The sequence below is a fragment of the Epinephelus moara genome, chromosome 11 (genome assembly GCF_006386435.1).
Source record: "Epinephelus moara isolate mb chromosome 11, YSFRI_EMoa_1.0, whole genome shotgun sequence".
In the NCBI taxonomy this organism is placed as follows: Eukaryota; Metazoa; Chordata; class Actinopteri; order Perciformes; family Serranidae; genus Epinephelus; species Epinephelus moara.
The window spans coordinates 29,941,375-29,960,087 of NC_065516.1; the positions used below are offsets into that span (position 1 = coordinate 29,941,375).

Consider the following 18,713-nt stretch of genomic DNA (forward strand, 5'->3'; position numbering starts at 1 on the left):
AAAGCCGCAACAGGAAGCAGTAAAGGGTGTCAGACAAACTGAGCAGAGGTCGCCCTGAGCATGTCCAGGCCACACACACGTGACTCTGAGCACCTCGTGGACCCAGGTTGACCCCACACACACACAGACTATTCTAAGCATAGAAAGACACTGAGACTGGTTGCACAAAACACCTTAAGTTTTCACCTTGAGTATGCCACTTAAGGCTTAATTTCTCCTTAGCTGAGGGACATACAGAGGTGCACAGAATCCCTTAAAAGGTTTCATGAAGTCATTTACTGTGTTGAAAGAGATTTTACCGTGGTAAAAGTTTCTATGGAGATTGTTTGTTTGCTTAGACTCGCTTGTGACGCCTGTCATCGTCTCACAAAGTTGGCTTATGGTTAGATAGTGGAAAAATGGCAGAAGAAAGGAAGACAAGACCGACCATATTGGTCAGAGGAGGAAAAGATTATACATCTGGAGGAATACAATCATAGAAACCACAAACTACAAAATAAGTTTGATCCTCAAATACCAGAAAACAGAAAACGATTACAGGGAGAAACTGCAATGAAAATTAATTCAGTCAATTATCTTCATAAACTTGGTCATGCTGCAAGTTGTTTTTTTCTCATTAACCTTGCTTTGGTTGTTAAGGTCTTTTGTGCAACGGTCTAGGTATTCCTTAAGTATAAGACAAGGAGGAAACCATAAAAACTTAAGTGAACATTTAAAGGAAACCTTAAGAAGAAGGTGTTTTGTGCAACCAATTTTATTCTAAGGAAACCTTAACCGGGACTTTAAGGAAAAGTGTTTTGTGCAACCGGCCCACTAAATGAGGGTAGAGACAGGGCACGAAGGGGACGTAACAAAGACTTTTTAAGTTTTCTGTGAGAGTGAACCACTTACCTTTGAGTTCATCAGACTAAACAAAATGAAATTACCTGGGTGGGAAGCGCTCGGCAGCATTCGCCACCCAGATAATTATCGTCTCTCACACACAAACTAAACCAACAAGCTATAAAGTTAATTTATCTGCTGTAATTTATTTTGGCTCGCTCTCAATAGATTAAGCAATGAAAATGAAAAGTTGGCTATAAAGGCTATGTGTTATTAAGTAACATTTTGAGTGCAGAAATAATAATAAAAAACATCTCCTGTCACCTTCATTACACAGACGCTTAATTATCTTTAACACATTTAATGTTTAATAATTACTGTTGTGCAAGAGGAAACAGACCATTGGCAGCAGCTGCTAACATTTAGCGTACCTGACATTTCTGTTGTGTGCATTGCATTTCTGTGCACATTTCACAACCTCCCTATTAAAAAAATGCAATATTGTGGATGTGTATGCAGCAACTCACATGTCCTCCACAGTGATATCCTTGAGAATTTGGCAGTAGTCCACGTTCCAGACCGCCTGGTCGTCCCACACCTTAGATGCCAGGAGGATTGCTCCTAGCACGATACGCTTCCAGTTGGCAGGGCAGATGTCGATCTCAGCGTACGTCAAGAGCCTCTCCAAATACACCTTAGACAAAGAGATGTCAAATATAAATGTCTCATAAATACTTATATTTTCCACTTCTTTGAACGTACAAGCTTATACACATAATTTGTCTTTTCTTCCATATAATAAACCACCATATAACAAAGCTTGTGTTCATGTGTTTAACAGCCTCTTCCTGTCTACATTCCTTTGCAGAGACTGTCTCACAGTCTCCTGCCTCCTCCTCCAGGTAAAAACCACAATAACAACATGTCAGCAGCTGATGGAATCCAGCTTCTCTGGAGCTCACTCGTTAAAATATCCATGCGGATCGAAGCACTCCATCTGTCTGCCTCTCTCTCTCCCATTGTCAGTAGCCACAATTCCCACACAGTCTGCAGATCACAAAGCACGCAGAGCCCGCAGGCACCTCTTCCTTACAAGCTGGAATTCTTGTACAGAAGCTGATTCTTCTGATCCACTGATCATCGTTTTGTTAGAAAGTCGCTGTGGAGCATGAAAGCTGCAGTGATCTGCTGCATGGAGACGACTACATGTCTGTCTTGCTAATGGATATGAAACAGAATAACTTAAAGTTTTCTAATGAAAGCAGCAGACTTTCTAAACATGTTTGTAGTAGGCATGATCGAACACAAATAATTAATCTTATTCGTTAGTTTCCCCTGGCTGACTGGGGGCCACATTTTTCATTTTCCATAAATAAAATGTACTGCAGGCTCAACTGAATTCAGACCAGTTACAGTAGCTTAAAGCGCCGAAATCTGTCATTTCAGATGACAAGTCTGACAAAAAACTCTGCAGAGATGCTGTATTTTTTATGGCAGAGTGGAATATACTGTGCATTCGACTTATTATAATTCTGTCTGGATCCGCACAGTGGCAGAACTGTCAGTGTTTTGTGACTTAAAAACCTAAACAGAATCCTAGAAGACTGTGGAAAGTAGACATCTGCAAGATGATGATGATTACTGTCTAATTACTGGACATAAAATGGTACCTTGTCGCCTGGACAAATAGAGAGACAAAGAGAAAGGAGAGGTTGAGAAAGAAATAAAAATATAATCTCATCTTACTTGCCCACCACCACAGCTCAGGTGGCTAATTGGACAAGTCATGCAGGGTTGGGCTTTGTGCCTGCAGGCAGTGCTAACCTATCTCTGTCGTGGCCCAGAGTCTGCCAACAGTCACCACATGTACTGTACACTCATCTGGCAGCAGGCAGCAAACACTGAAGAAAGCCTGCATGAAATGAGAGCCAGGCCGCATGCTGAGCGATATGAATGCAACAGCAGAGAGGGAAACTATACAAACAAGCACAACAAATAATCCAGAGGCAGTGTGGATGACAAACAGCAGCCCTGCGCAAATACATTAAACCCAGATGGTTTAATTTTGTGATCGTAGGGCCGAAGCCACAGAGAAACTGGTCTTTATGGAGCTCAGAGGTTAAACTGACAAAGCGGTTGGCGACCCTTACTGTCAAAAGAGCCATTTTAAATCTGTCTGGAACTACTATAAATCATAAGTCAGCATCCCAAGTTGAAACTCCAAACCATTTAAACAACTAACCAATAAAACACTTTCTCCTGGGATAACTAATAACAGAGTGCAGGACTATCCAGTTAGTGTTGCTAAAATTAATAAATGCCTAAAAGTTTCTGTGTGACACACCAATGAATGACCTTTGCCCCCTGAAAACGGCTGTGGTAACTGTAGAGTCTGAGCTGCAGAGCTGCAGCTTCACATGTTACAAAGTGCAGTGTGTCTCCAGTGAGTGTCATTTTCTTGGTGCCTTTTCGTGGAAATCTTGAGCAATGATTCGTCTTCACAAAGGAAGACATGCTGACTTTCTTCTCCATCCCGTGCAGAAACAACCCCTCTCCTCTCCTGTGATGATGTCACTGCTGGGAAGGGAAGGAAGACTCCCTTATCTAAAGTTAGCTGTGTCAGCTAAGCTAACCCCACAACCACCAGCCAACAGCGCTATTCAGTTACTGATGGCATGCCACACTTTACTCTGGGGGACTGGAAGTGGCAGGACATGTGCCAGTGTGTGTGTGTGTGTGTGTGTGTGTGTGTGTGTGTGTTTTAGTTTTGTCTGACACATCTTTGTTAAAGCACTCTTGCACACGGATAAAGACACAGAAACACGACAGACACTGTACGTCAGCTCGCTCGCTTGCTTTCCCATCACCGTCCGGCCACAAGGGTCCACCCATAACATGCAGTTAACACATTTGTGCATCTGTCAGGAAGCAGTGCAACTCAATACGAGGCCACCGGGCCAGCCGCATTAACCCTGCACTTCCCTGTCTCCTGGGACACACGCGTCGACCAGAGCGACAAAGTGTGGAAAGAGATGTTTCTGGGCAGATGAGCGAGAAGGGAGAGTTAAATTTCGACTAAATGTGGCTGATAAAAGTTGGGAAAAACAGCACAAGTTAATTAACCTTATGCATCAATTTAAGATTAGATATGTCTGTCTTAACCTGGTAAAATGATTACCATTATTAAGAGACTAAGTAAGGGAGTAAATAAGGAAAGAAATTAAATGCAACGGGGAGTAAAGCTGTCCTTGTTTTGACGTTTTTGATCCAGGTGAGCAGCTCAGGATAAGCTGTGGACCGAAAACCTGCTGTACAGTAAAGCACCAATTATATCCTTGCTACAGGCGCAGACACACTTTACACACCAAGGTAATTCTGAGAGGAAATTGCACAGATCAAACTGATCCTGTCACTTTTTTTGTATCACCTTCCAATTTTCTGCTCTCTCCTGTGAGAATTAGTTAACTTTCCAACATTTTCGGGGGACACAATCTCTGCAGAGATTTACCGAGCATTTCACAGGATTCAGGAGGAAGAAATGAGGTCCAAAAATAAATCAGAGAAAGGAGCCTAAGGAAGGCAACAGAAAAGAATACACAAGGGAAGGGGGAAAGAGAATCAGGAAGCAACACTCCCTCCTGGTGTCAGCACTGAAACGCACACACACACATGCACTTACCAACGTGACAATGGCACACTCGGCGGTGAGCTGTGCGGCGCTGAACAGCGTCCTGACGAAGCGGTAGATCTGCTTCTGCTCAGGGTCGTGTTTGTCATAATCAGGAGGAATTTCAGACTTCTACAACAGAAGATAACAAACAAAATGAAAATGAAAGAGTCGCTGTGCTGGCAACATTTGATGTGACTGTGACCAAAATGAAAACACAAGCTGCTAGTTGAGACTGCTTACAAATGTGTATTAATTTTGAACGGAGTGCTTTGTAGTTTTCGGAAATGGAGCATCAGGCAAAGCGGTGATGTAATGTTTTGGACTGACACTCCAAAAAAAAAAAAAAATACATTTCAATGATCCAGATGGCTCCCAAGATTACGAGACAGATTTCCCCCCTCTATGTGATCCATTTGGGTATTTGCTGTTCATCAGCGTGTGCGGTTTGTCTTGCTGATGAGTCCTGACACTTTTACAGCGCTCGCATCGTGGAAATTTATCTTTGGTTGAGGCCTTACCGAGAGCGGGTGCAGTTTCTCATCGAAAATATCTAGCAACATTCTTCCATCGGTGTCTCTGGAATGACAAACAGATTGGAGGAACATCAGGGTTTGATAGAAATAAAAAACAGGTGGCATGAGACTCATATCATTTGATGTCAGATTGCCTGTTCATGGGCATTTATCTGCGCTTTAAACAGCTAGGATTCCTACAGGTTATCATGTAACGACACAAAGAAAAGGTTGTCTCTACATCATTCGACAAGCCCACATTTTATTGCAGGCTTCACATGTCACAATATCTAAAGAGTTTGACATTTCAACGTGAGCTTAGGGAGTCAAAAGGGGCCATTTTCTTTCTATCTTTGTTTGCTAACCTCTGACGCTGATATCTGATGCATGATTGTAAGATGAAGCGCACATAGAGAGACAAAGTTCCCCATAAATGAGTGAAAACACTTGTCGTACCTGTTCTTTATGTGGTAGTATATTGCGAGGGCTACACTGTGAAAGGAAAAAAAGACATCACAACAAAGAGTCAAAACATTTCCTCTCATTGTGGACAGATATTCATCATTATATTGTGATTATTCTCTCATGTTTGGCGAGTACAGTTACCATTTGATGGTGTATTTGAGGTTGGGCTGACTGACAGTGCTGTCGTCGAGGAATATGGTGGAACAGGAGCTGTACTTCCGTCTCACTGGGCCTGGATGATGCTGGAATTCACACGCACATACAGACATACAGACAGACACACATATGCGTCAATCTATATTTCAGTCGTAAGCGGATCGGCCAAGAGGCCTGCTGACAGCCATGGAAAGTAGGGCACCTGTGAGCCCACAAACTAATTCTGTCTGTCCTCTGGCAGCGCCGGACATGGTTGCATGCAGGAATGGCATTTATGGTGGAGTGCATCTTCAGAGAGGCCCCAGACTTTGATTTAGTGATGAGCTTTCTTTCAGAGTAATTTGCATGATCAAAATCAAATGAATCTTTATTATTTTTAGGGATAAACATGTCACTGATTCATCACTAAATACAGCATAATTCAATAATTCCTGCACTTGGGGCAGAGGGAGTGAAGGACAAAGATGGACTACACCACGATGTGATGAAATAGTTGTGACTACATTATTTTTCTACGTCTAAATAATGACTTAACTACATCCTCTGCACATATGGCTACAGCTCTAAGTGTGTGGTTTGAAGAGGGAGGGGCAATGATTAAAGGGTTGAGGGTCATTTCGAGGATTTTACCTTGTTCTCCGAAATGTGTGTGAACTTGCAAAAAATACAAGACATTAAAATCACCAGTTGCACCATTAGAAAATTCACACACTTGACAGTTAAACGACAAAATTAACGTCATAGTTTCAGGCTTTTGTGCAAGATCCACTGCTGCTGTTTTAACATATCATACACAGTGTCCTTTATCGTACTCACATGGTTGATGTAAAGGCTCTTCCGCTTTTCTCGAACTGAAAAGGAAGATGAGAGAGCAGGAGTCAGTGCTGCCTTCAAGCTGGGTATGAGTGCAGTACACAACCCTCACAGACAGGGAGCAGCATTTATCCAGGGTTATAAGTTCCCTATCTGTGCGGATTTTGAGAAAATATTGGATGAGCAGCTTTTTCTCCTCTAATTATTCTACACTACATTAAACAAAGCATGGCAGCTTTAGCAAACAGCATTTGTATCATGAAGAAAGGAACATTTCCAAGCCTGCAAATAGCTTTTCTGTCCTGCTACACTGGAAATTGTGTTTTAATGTGTGGAAATGGGTATGAGCTAATTATTTAATCCATTTATCATTTTGGCCTACATGAAATTAACCGAAGCATGGTGGCTGTTTTATTCCAGAGGAGATTGTTACTGGAGCTTCATACAGATCTGCTCATTTGCAATGCTAATTCTGCTTAATGGACGTGATGATTTGTTAGTTTTATAGCGCTCACACACACGTACACAGCTGTGGGTCACGCGATTGTGTCTGTGTGTGCATCCATGTGTGGTTATGTGTGTATGTTCTCTGTGATGTAGCAGAACACACAAGGGGGGGCTGGCAAAGCAAACTGGAGCAGATGCAGAGCGCAGCATCGCACATACAGTGACGTAGCGAGCTGTCTGGCGCCTCTCATCCCGGCGCTGTCTGTCTCTCACCTCTCTGACACACACACGCTCTAATGCACGTTTTTTTTTTTCCACTGGGCAGTCGTGACTGTGAGTGCTGCTTTCTAGTAAAGCAGCCAGCTCTTGCGTCATAATTAGGGCATGAAAAAACATGGATTTCTGAAATAATAATTGCGAAAATCATGTTGTCTTTTCTACAAATCAGTACTGACACATTTAATATTCTCCTTAATGATGAGCTGTGATGCTCGTGTCCCGTTTGAATCCTGACTTTTTACTTCACAAACACAAGTAAATTGCAGCCCAATTCACACTGGTGCACCCTATAGATCGACATGCACATGGGAACACACACACACAACGAATGATATCAGCAGCGCAGCAGTGGAGGCACGTCATCCGCTAACAGAAGACCAAACAGATCAAGTACAAAAAATACAATAAAGCTTGAGACCACATAAAAAAGTCGAGGCCAAACACACAGTAAGCATAAAGCTACCCGCCTACTGAGACCAGACACACACATGCTTACCTCTCTTGTTCGGCACTGCAACTGAAAAAACACAAAGTCCAAGTTGTGTCTGTGTCCTGCATTGGTATTTATGTACAATATGTTGAGAGAACAGGCCAGCAGACATTCACACAAGAGCTAATAAAAGAGCATCAGCGCCTGATATCGGATCAATCCATCAGCCTTCAGGCTACAAACTCTTCAGCTGAAGCAGCTTTTCTCCAGTGTGTGCACAATGGAGCAATATCAAGCATCTTATCATCAAAGTAAAGAGATTACGGCTAAAATGGAGCTCAGAAACCAACTTCATCACATTTCGCTTGATTAAAATGCATTACTGTCACTCAAGGTCCGGACGGCTCCAGGATCAGTCTCTCTGCCTGATAGAGATGATCAAAACGCCGCAGTGTGTCTCAAAAAAATCTGACGCAAAGGCAGCTGGCAGAAAATTTCCACAGGAGCCTTTGTGGTGGATAAAAAATATGTTGATCAACAGTGCTTTTGAAAAGCTCCACATCTGAAATCCCTGCATCAATGAAACAGCTTGCCTTCCTGCAAAGCTGGCGGCATATGCCATTGTTTGACTCGCTTGAGTTTGAAAACATAAGGATACTTTTGAAATTATTTTTGCAAGCTGCGGTATCGCTTAATGTGCAATCTGCCATATGGCAACGCTGCTCTCTGGATGACGTCTCTCAGCAGGGTTTTTGAGAATCAATGGCAATTGATAAAAACACATTCAGTCGGCATGAATGGTTGGACGGGCCCTGGGGGAGTTGATGTAAAGTGGCGAGAAAATATTATGAAAAACACACTAAAGAGTTGTGTGTGTCTGATGCATTCAAGGGACGTCCACATTACTGTAGGTGTCATGATGTACACTTAAAAGCTGTGTTGAATTGTATCCAAGCAGTACGATGTCCTCACAAATTTTGCATTAGACTGCTGCTTGTTGCGTGTGATATATTATCAAGGTATTGGATGTGGCAACAAATTCTTCAAACTACGGTCTTCAAGCAGAATGCACACGCTGATCTTGAAGCCATCAGAGGCCAAAAAACTGAATCAAACAAAAGCAATGGTGATCAGAAACTCTTTCGAGGCAGCTGTGGACGACACTCGTACTGTTGAAAATCACCCATTACAGTGTTGCCCTAATCACATTGCTTTTACTGAGTTTCTAGGCTCAATAAAGCCATCACAATTACACAATAACCTTGCCTCACACTTCATCGACCTCACCAAGGCAGGCCCTGTGTATTCCTAAAAATATTGTGGCCCTAGACATATTTAACATGACATTTGCAGACACCCTACGTAACTGTCAAAGTTTGAGAAGTAGGTTTGGGAGAGCTGCAAGGTGTTTATAATGCTCACCGTCAGTCTGTGACTTGCTGAGGAAGATGGTGCTGGCCCGGGGATGATCTGAGGGATTGTACTCCATCGGCAGATCTGCAAAAAAGAGGAGAGAAAACATGAGTCTTAACAGGCAGCATTCAAATCAGACATTCGATTTTGAGAGTTTAATTCAAAACTGATTTGTAAACCATCTCACAACCTCACAACCAGCCACAAAACCAATTTATTTTTCAGTCTTGTGCCAAAATGATACTCAACAGAATATATGAATACCTAAAACACGGCGTGGAGTGAAACCTCTCATCCTGAGGTTAAACGTGTGGGATTGGCTTTAGGGGTTAACCACCTCTCTCGCAATGGACCGAAATGAATGGAAAAACAATCTGTCAGCCGACAGTTTGCTGCACCAGCGCTGTGTAAACAGCGGTTTGTAAATCGATGTGCTAAGCAAACACACCAGAAAGGTATAGATTTGTTTTAGATCATTGTCTGCGCACACGTACCACCTAGAACAACATCAACAGGCAGATCAGTCAGTAGCTGGCAATAGAGACGGCAATAAATCACAAGAGAAAGATCTTCGATGGAGCTCTGATCGCAGGTTTGTACAACATCTACTCTCTGAGTCTGAATATTATCAGATTAAGATGTTAATGTGTGTGTGTGTGTGTGTGTGTGTGTGTGTGTGTGTGTGTGTGTGTGAGAGAGAGAGAGAGAGAGAGAGACTAAAGCTTAGTTCACATTACACGATTTTCACAGTGATTTTGATGTCGCAGAAGATCTTGGGAGCCACCTTGGGTCGGAGGTGAGTCGGCAGATAGTCTGCCACAACAAATCCTCATGTGTGAACAAGCCTACGAGCAAGTCGCCCCTCGTCTGCGACTGGGACTGGATATCTGGCATGCTAGAAAACTAGAGGAGTCTGAGACGACTGACAATCAGCCAATGAGAGGCGGGATACGTCCCATGTCAGCACGCAGGAGGACGGAAGAAATGTGAGGAGGACAAGCCGCAGGGTTGCCAGGTCTGCTTATTAGCCGACTTTGGGCTTGTTTCTAAAGTGGAGTTTCTTATTTGGGCTTGCTCTCTAAACGTCACCTTCCTCTATATATATCCGTCTAATAAGTTATTTAAACGCATGATGTTTCCAAAGCCCTGGTTGCTTGTTTCTCTCCCAAGATCTGGCAACACTGACAAGCCGGCAAGCAACAACAACAATGGCGGCGTCCACGGGATCACGGGGAGCGCGTTGTGTTTGGACCCAGGCCCTGGAGGCAGATCTGACACTGTGCAATCCAACACTGGGCAGAATATCCATGCCTTTACAATGTGACGTCTCCAAGTTTGGTGACGTCACCGCGTTATCTGGGGCTCTGTCGGCGAGGGCTCGATGGAGAAATCTTGTGGTGTGCACACACAGGTCGTAACGCAGTTGCCAAGACTCCCGCTGACAGAAACACATGTTGCCAGGTATGAACACTCAGAAGATAACAATAGTCTCCGCGACGCAAAATTAGGGTGAAAATCATGTAATGTGAACTAGGCTTATGGTCCCATTCACTATGCGATTCTCTCTGTAATGCTTTTTTTCCTAATTAATTTTTAATCTTAACACATTGAATGTTCGGTGGCACAGTTAGGATAACATTGTCACCTCACAGCAAGAGGGTTCCTAGTTCGAACCCGGGATTGCATGTTCAATTTAAAAATGCCCATCCAAAGTTCCCAGAGTCACAAATCTTTCCATTTAGCAGATTACCTTCCAGCTTTTAATTTTTACCGTAAACATACCATGTTCCCTTGTTAGATGTACATGTGCCAAACCAGAACCAGCTACAGACGCTGTTGCCTGGCAGATGGCTGCTATGTAAAACCACTGAATATATCAGCGTCAGCTTTGTGTCCTACTTCTTTGCCCTGATTAAATCCCATAGGCAAGTTTTTATTGTTAAATTACATTTACACTTTTTTGCACTGTGCGTTTCATAGCTGTGGCTCGTGACACAGAGAACCAGTGTTGTTTGAACAGTGGATTGGTATTACATCTCCACGGCTGCTTGAATTTTATGATGGCCTGGTGAAGGGATCTAATATCCTGAACAACCTTAGATGAAACCTTTGTTGACATAAAGTTATGATTATTACCGTATTCTGGTCGAGGTTAATCATTGACTAACACTATAACTCTTAAAATCTCAACACAGCCACTACAAAAACAGTGTGGGGTGGCGACCCCATCAGCAGCTTCCTGGTTTCTCCGATGATGTCAGTGAAACAGGAAGGGTCAGACGGGACCAACACCCAGACAGACTAATAGAGAGAAAGAGAAACCCATGCCAAGAGACAGAAGAAGAGTGACAAGCTGATAATGAGAGAGAGAAGGGCAAAAAGGACAACAGAGCTGAGAATGAAGTGACGAGAGTGACGGATTTGAAACATGATTGACGGGGAGAGAGAAGACAGCAGGGGCGGCGAGAAGAGAGAAATGATAAAAGAAAATACAGATGGGGGGAAAGGAGTCGAGAAAGATGTAAGGATGGAAGTGCAAACCTTGAAGAACTGAGCATGCTTGATGTTAAACTTTAGTTATTAAAACACACGATGTAATGGTGACTGCAGAACATACTTCAGATCACACAGCCTCTTTCAGTACACTGCAGGTTACACATGCGAGCCACTGCTATTGTGTCCAAACTCTTTTGAACTACTGTCTTTTTGTGTTTGAGGGCCACTTAAAGAGCCTCAAAGGACACACACACACACACACACACACACACTGCAGTGATGTAGGAGGATGTGACACACGGTGTTGAATAAAAGATGGGTGTGTGGGAAGAAGCAAAGAGCAGCGGAGGAGAACTGAAGGTGGATTAATGATGTTGTGCACACTGCTCATCCATTAGTGACGTCGGCAGTACACACATCTGCAACACACCAGTCACAAATAACAGTAGGACAAATGTCTATGTTAAAATTCCCTAAAGCTGTTTTTCTTGACTCCAGATGATGTCATATGTTCAACACAGGAAGCCGGCTGAACACAGACCCAGGGAGTGTCCCTCTACACGGCTCGTGTCAGCGACATTTACTGCGGTTCCACCCATCCCCAGTTTTCTCCAACCTGGGGTAGACGAAAGCACCCAACTTCCTGCGTTTCAGGAAGTGGAGAGGAAATGAAGTAGGGGGTGACGGTTACTCATTGTTAGGGAGGCAGGCTGAACAAGGAGTGGAGGGAATAGGTCAGTGTGTGGATGCAAGCCAGATGTGTTGTAAGTTTCACTGTTTAGTCTCCTACAGAAAGCCTGCAGCACACACATGAACACACCGACATAAGAATAGAAACCAAAAGAAGATGGACACTAAAGCAGTCGCAGCACATCGCACTTATTCCCATAGTTGTGCTCTGATAAATGAATACACGTCTGTGTGTTTCCCCCGATGCAAGCTGAAGGCCCATTTCACAGTTTCATTGAAAGCAAAGGAAATCCATCACCTGGGCATTGTCTTGTCAGCGTCAAGCTGCTGCACAGTCATACAATAATAAACAGAGGGTAGGGTTGGGTAACATGATGATACCATTTGACAATATAGTTTTGTCAACCAGAGAGTAGGGCTGTAACGATTAGTTGACTAATCGATGACTAATCGACTATTAAAATAATCTGTGACTATTTTAGTAGTCGACTAATCGGTTTGAGTCATTTTTCATAGACAAGTACTATAAAAGTACCCCAAAATACTCTTATTGCAGCTTCTTACGTTCAAATATTGGCAGCTTTACACACTCTCCCATGACGGTGAGCTAAAACCCTTTGGCGTGAGTACGAAACAAGACATTAGATGACATAATTTTGGGGTTTGGGAGAGACAGACCGACATTTTTCAACATTTAAACACATTTTTCGATAAAATGATTGGTCGACGAATTGAAGAAATAATCGTCAGATTAGTCGACAATGAAAATAATCGTTAGTTGCAGCCCTACCAGAGAGTAACAACATGGTAACCTACTTTTAATATCTTTTTTGTATTAGGCTATATTAGGGGGGGGGGGGGGGGGATCAATTTTTAGATGCATCGAGATTCTGTCTTGAGCGATGCGTGCATCTATGTGGAAAACTCATAATCGATTTTAATTTTATTTTTATATTTATTTTTCAAATTACCGTAACTCTTCGACCATTCGCGCTATTGACGTAATTCCAATGGATTCTGAAAGCTGATATACGGTACATTGCGGTAGTGACGTCATTACCTGTGGAGGAGGGGAGGGAAGTGAGCGTGACGTCATTACCTGTGGAGGAGGGGAGGGAAGTGAGCACAGCAGAAGGAGAGTGCAAGTTAGAGGGATTTAGCTGTATTTTAGCGGAGTTTTGGTGGCTTTTTTGTAAATAATATTTAGTGTTGTAAATAATAGTATTCGTGTTTTTTTGAGAGCTTTTGAGTTTTTTTTATGCCGTGTTTTTGAGTGTTTTTTGGCGTGTTTTCACCATAATTTGTAGTTTTGCCACCGTTCGTTTTTTTTTTTGTTTTTTTGTTTTTTTACAATACTTTGTGTTTTTATAGTTCATAGATAGTTATAGTCAGTTAAAGTTTTGTAAATACTGGAGGAGAAATGTCAAGGAGGTCGACGAGGGACAGGAGAGTCCCGTTGAGACTTGTGGATGAGGAGGATGAGGAGGATGGACCGGTGGAGCGTAGTCATCTCAACCACAGTAAGTAATACAGTTTGTATGTACTGGATATGTATTCCCAGCTTTACTACAATAATGTTTTTCAACATCTACTGTAAATTTTCTTATTAGCTCATTTTATAATCGAGAATCATTTTATAATCGAAATCGTTGCCCTCGGAATCGGGATTGAATGGAATCGTGAGGTGCCTAGAGATTCCCACCCCTAGGCTATATAATGTTGGGAATAGGGCTGTCACTTTAACACATTAATCACAAGTTAACGCAAACCTCTTTTAATGCCACTAATTGTTCTGACACATGATTAACGCACGTATACGTTCTATAATTACGACCCTCAGCTCACCCTGTAGTTTGGGAAATCAGGAAGCAATGCAAGCAGAAACAAAATAGGTAAAGAAAGGTGTCTTTTGAATGGCACGTTCAGCTTCAAAGCTACGACCAGATCGTTCTCTCGACAAGACTGAAAGTATTTGCATTTACTGTTGATGTGAAGTGAGTTACCACTGGAGTGCGTCGAGCTGGGTAAAAAAAAAAAAAGGGGGGATGTTTAGTTAACCTTTACAAGTATAAAGATGGACACTACATTGTGATACAGTCAGGTTAATATGTCCGTCTGTTGTTGCTTGTTGGGCTTGAGTTTGCCACGGTATGCTTTCAGCATTCTTTTTGAGCATGCAGAACCTTTGAGGTTATTCTGGAAAATATTCTGGACAGTATTTCTTATAGTTGTGAATTGCTGTAATAATAAAAAACATACATTTGCATAAAGTAAGCATATTTATCTACTCCCATGTTGGTAAGATGATTAAAAACTTGAAAAATATCCCTTAAAGATACATTAATAACAGATAAATGTGTGATTAATCGTGAGTTAACTATGGACAATCATGCAATAAAATGTGATTCAATATATTAATAAACTGACAGTCCTAGTTGCAAATCAAAGAGCAGGACTGCTTTATATATTTCTATAGGTTTTGCATCAATTTGATGAAGCCGGAAACGTCTAATGATTAATCCAGCAATGAATTCATGGATTAATCATAAAAGAAACTCTTCTCTATATTTTATCCATAAACCATGTCTTGGTTGATTTTCGCGAACATGTACGCTATCACAATATGTATCAATATGGCAAGGATTTATCCATATTGCCTGCTCCTCACAGAGGGGTTGCCTTCATTAATATATCCGGTTGTTTTCCACACTCATTTATAAAGGTGGGAATCTGTATAAATTGTACAAGCCGATTGATTTCTCAGTTTTATCAGTGCAACAGTTTAAAAATATACATACTTTAAATGTGTGTACGACAGATTGTCACCATTCATGTTGCTCAGATTTTTGCACGAGACTGCTGGTGATAAATTAAACTGAAATCATATTTAAAAAACTGTGTATTTATTTGTAAATGTTTTGCTCAACTCAACTCTTCTCTTGGAGATTATCAATATTCAAAATTCATTCAAACACAAAATGGAGTTGGTGGAATGAATTTTTCCTCCTCCATAGCATTATATTTAGCTGCCACACTTGCCTGCATGCAGTGCTTACATCACTGAGATCCATCTTTTCCAGTATGTGAGCACAGAGTATTCAGCAGAGAGAGTCGGTTACTTTATATATTTACATTTATCTTTTTTTTTTTTTTAACTAGTGACTCTTCTAGATAGAAAATAAGAAATTACTTACAGGCAACATTTTAACACATTTTTTCCCACACCTCTCTTCTCTGTAGGACCTGGCGAATGTTATCTAACCTGTGCCTCATTTGTACCCAGGAGAGCCCTGAGACATGCACCTCAACCACCTGCAGGACAAGAGGAAACTCTATACTGCTCTAAGTTACATTGTGAACAGGAATATCTGTATTACTGTGGTAAACGGTTAGCTGGCACGCTGCCTGTCTGCCCTCTGCTCCTGTCATGAGGGCTGCCTCGGGTTGCAACATCAGCCCAGACAGGAAGGCCCTTCGCTGAGTTTTGGCTGCCCAGCTGCGATGCCTGCCTGAGGGGATCCAGATGGCACGGCACCGCCCGCCTGTCAGCAGCAGGCTATCAAACAATACGCCCACATGGTTAAGATAAGAAGCGCACAGCACATCTTGTAATGGGGTGTTTGAGAATAGAGCACAAGATGTAGCTGCTGTTTGAAAATAGATATGAGATGGAACACCGTGCTGCTGCACGGTCATAGTTAGTGTGACACTGGCGTCTATTTTTCTAGACTGTTTTGGTGCTGTTTGAAATGATGCAATCTGGTTGGACCACTGATGCGTGACGATTTGGGATCTTAAAATAATTTAACTCAAACACTGTCGCACTAAATGTTTTTCCTTAAAGCAAAGCAAAGTCAAGCTGTGCCTCAAGAATCAGCATTAAGAAGAACTACATACATGTTAAGTAGATTTGCACACAACAGCATGTCGCTCCAAGTGTTTACTGTGAAAACAACTGTTCCTTCTTATTTTGCTGTGTACAGGACGCTCCCGGGCTGAGCGCACAGGTGAGCTCAGGACCACCAGACCATAAGCAGCACACATCCAAGAGGAAGCTACAACAAATCACAGACACAGCGCTGTAAAAATGCAAATACAGTCGCCGACAATTCCCGCCTAGTACACCTTTAAACCCCTGCTGCATTTGACTACTGTATCACTCTCTCTGGCTCTTGCTCCTGCCTCACCTTGAATCTCATCCATCTGCTTCCTGGTATAAAACAGCCTCCAGAGTGCAGTTTGGAGCAGCAAAGCACACAGTTTTCACGTAATACTTATCACAGCGGAACCTTTATGACTGCTGCACCAAATATAACTGTGAGTAGGCCCTGATAACGCTCCTGCGAAAGTGTGTTTGTGTCTTGTAATGTGAGAAAGAAGTAAAGTGAGATGTCAAACAGAGAGGACGCAGACCTTAACGTGGCTCGGTGGGCATTGTTAGCGAAGGTATAGGCTGTAAATGTGCGACAAGAGGGCAGGTCTTGACCGTTAAGTGGCTCTCACCTTGGATATGAAAGCACTTTGTAGAGCACAGAGGAGAGTCGACTCTGCTAACCCTGCACCTCTGTGAAAGTTTGTTATCTGTGTTGCGGCTGTATCAGTTAATGATACAGCCGCTGTGTTTTCATTTGAACAGCGTGCGCGATAAGAAGGAGCTGGTCGTAGTTAAAGCTGCACTGATAAGATTTTTATGTAGAGAAACACCTTAGTAGCAATATCCCATCTGCGCACATTCCCGTGGTTACAGTCAGGGGGAATCTTTTCTGTTTGGTGGAAAAGATAAATCAGACAGTCTTTTTTTTACAACATCAATATTCAGCAATCACTAAAGTGGAGTCACTTAATTTGCTGTCACCTAATTTCTGGACTCTGAAATGGCAAAATTCGAGTTTCTAAAGCTCAAAAGAGAGACAGCGATAAAGGCTGTTAGAAAGATTAAATGAATGGGAAACCAAGTGAATAAAAGACTAATGCTTAAATGACTCACCGTCCTTTTAGCTTTCTCTATACACAAAGATATGAACACACACAACAATGAAGCAAACCCCCTGCAACATCATTACAGCTCTTCCCAACAGCTTAAACTGCCCCTGCGCTCGTATCATTGATCGACAACATCTGCCAAACTCAGCGCAGTGCTGCAGACTCATCAGAGGGAAAGAGCTGAGCTTTTATCAAAGAAAAGCCAACAGGGACCAAAAGATGGAGGGGATGAGATGGGGGAAATTTCACCTGAACTGACAGAAAATATTCCAATTCTGATGACTTCAGCAGAACTCAATTGCAGAAGCGTGCGTGTTCACAAGCATCACACCATTAAAACTTCGTCATAACATTTCAGTTTCAGTCAATATGACTTGACACAACAAAGAAGCCATAACATTGTGTTTCCGTCACTTCAATATGTTTTAAGATGAGGCATATGTGTACAAGATAACAAGCAGCAGTCGATAAGTCAAAGCCAGAGTGGCCGAACAACAAGTGTAGGAAGTGTTGCTGGGCCACTTGAGTGAAATGCCTGGTGAAATGCTGAGGGGCCTTTTATTTCACTGTGAAAATGTGAAGAATTCTGAGCCGCAGTCATACGGCGCTAAAAATAACTGGTGAGCAGATATTTCATAGCAATTCATTTAAAAGTTGAGATATTTTGCTGGATAAAAATGTGTACAGGAAAAGTCAGAGGGATTTTTATTCATCATTATATCATAGTTAATATAAACAAAAGAAACAGAAAGTAAAAGTCTTCAGACACCCAAAGGTCACACATTACCAAACAACAAACACACACCACACCTCCTGTCTGCCTGCACAGCCACATCCTGTCCTAAGAGGGGTAGACATCCTGGACTCGTATGCGAGGAGCCACAATAACCAACAGCCTTACAACTATGTGTTGAGAGGACAACATTAAAGAGTCAAACCAGCCCAAACTCCCCACAATCCATCACAGTGATTCCTTCAGGTGAAATTCCCTGGTAGTGCACCTGGCTATGTATACTTAGGTGTCAGATGCGGAGCACTGCTGTTGATTACTTTTACACTTGACGGATGGCTGTAATTAGGTGAAGCTGAAAGGAAACAGCACACAGTGGGGAAGAGGAGTAAAGAGAAGGAAAACTACTCCCATGGAAACCACTCAGTTAGGGGTGGGGTTAAAATAGACTTCTTTGATGCTTTGCGAAATCAGACATGGAAGATTTGGCATTGAATCAAAGATCAATGTTCTAAATGTTAGTTAATAATGTGATGATGACAGAACAAAAAAGGAGGAACTCAACCGAGAAGGCAGTGCAGCATGTGGACAATCGAAAGCACACACAGGTGAGAGTTAGCCTTGTAATTAATCTTCATACTAGTCCATACCCATTGGTAGCTTTGTCACCTTCTACCTATGCCAATCCTCAATGCCTATGTGCAGTTTCACATAGATTGACCACGTCAGTGAGTAGAAAAACGTGGGACAGACAGAATGACTGACTGACAGAATGACACACTGACAGTTTCCGTGATTATGTACAGC

The 18,713-nt window shown here is 42.3% G+C and overlaps 1 protein-coding gene across 4 annotated transcripts in view; it reads right to left on the reverse strand.

Moving 5' to 3' along the window:
- ccny (cyclin Y) overlaps nucleotides 1-18,713 on the reverse strand; it is a 46,754-nt gene that overhangs the window by 8,108 nt on the left and 19,933 nt on the right. Inside the window, exons 2-10 of one of the 4 annotated variants that reach the window (XM_050056598.1) lie at nucleotides 9,017-9,091; nucleotides 7,661-7,681; nucleotides 6,442-6,476; nucleotides 6,256-6,279; nucleotides 5,611-5,711; nucleotides 5,461-5,496; nucleotides 5,011-5,068; nucleotides 4,502-4,621; nucleotides 1,350-1,516 (exon numbers count right to left, since the gene is read on the reverse strand). In XM_050056598.1, coding sequence (XP_049912555.1) covers nucleotides 1,350-1,516; nucleotides 4,502-4,621; nucleotides 5,011-5,068; nucleotides 5,461-5,496; nucleotides 5,611-5,711; nucleotides 6,256-6,279; nucleotides 6,442-6,476; nucleotides 7,661-7,681; nucleotides 9,017-9,091 — 637 coding nt within the window. The remainder of the gene's footprint in view (nucleotides 1-1,349; nucleotides 1,517-4,501; nucleotides 4,622-5,010; nucleotides 5,069-5,460; nucleotides 5,497-5,610; nucleotides 5,712-6,255; nucleotides 6,280-6,441; nucleotides 6,477-7,660; nucleotides 7,682-9,016; nucleotides 9,092-18,713) is intronic. The other 3 variants (XM_050056599.1, XM_050056600.1, XM_050056601.1) reach the window with 3 other exon arrangements.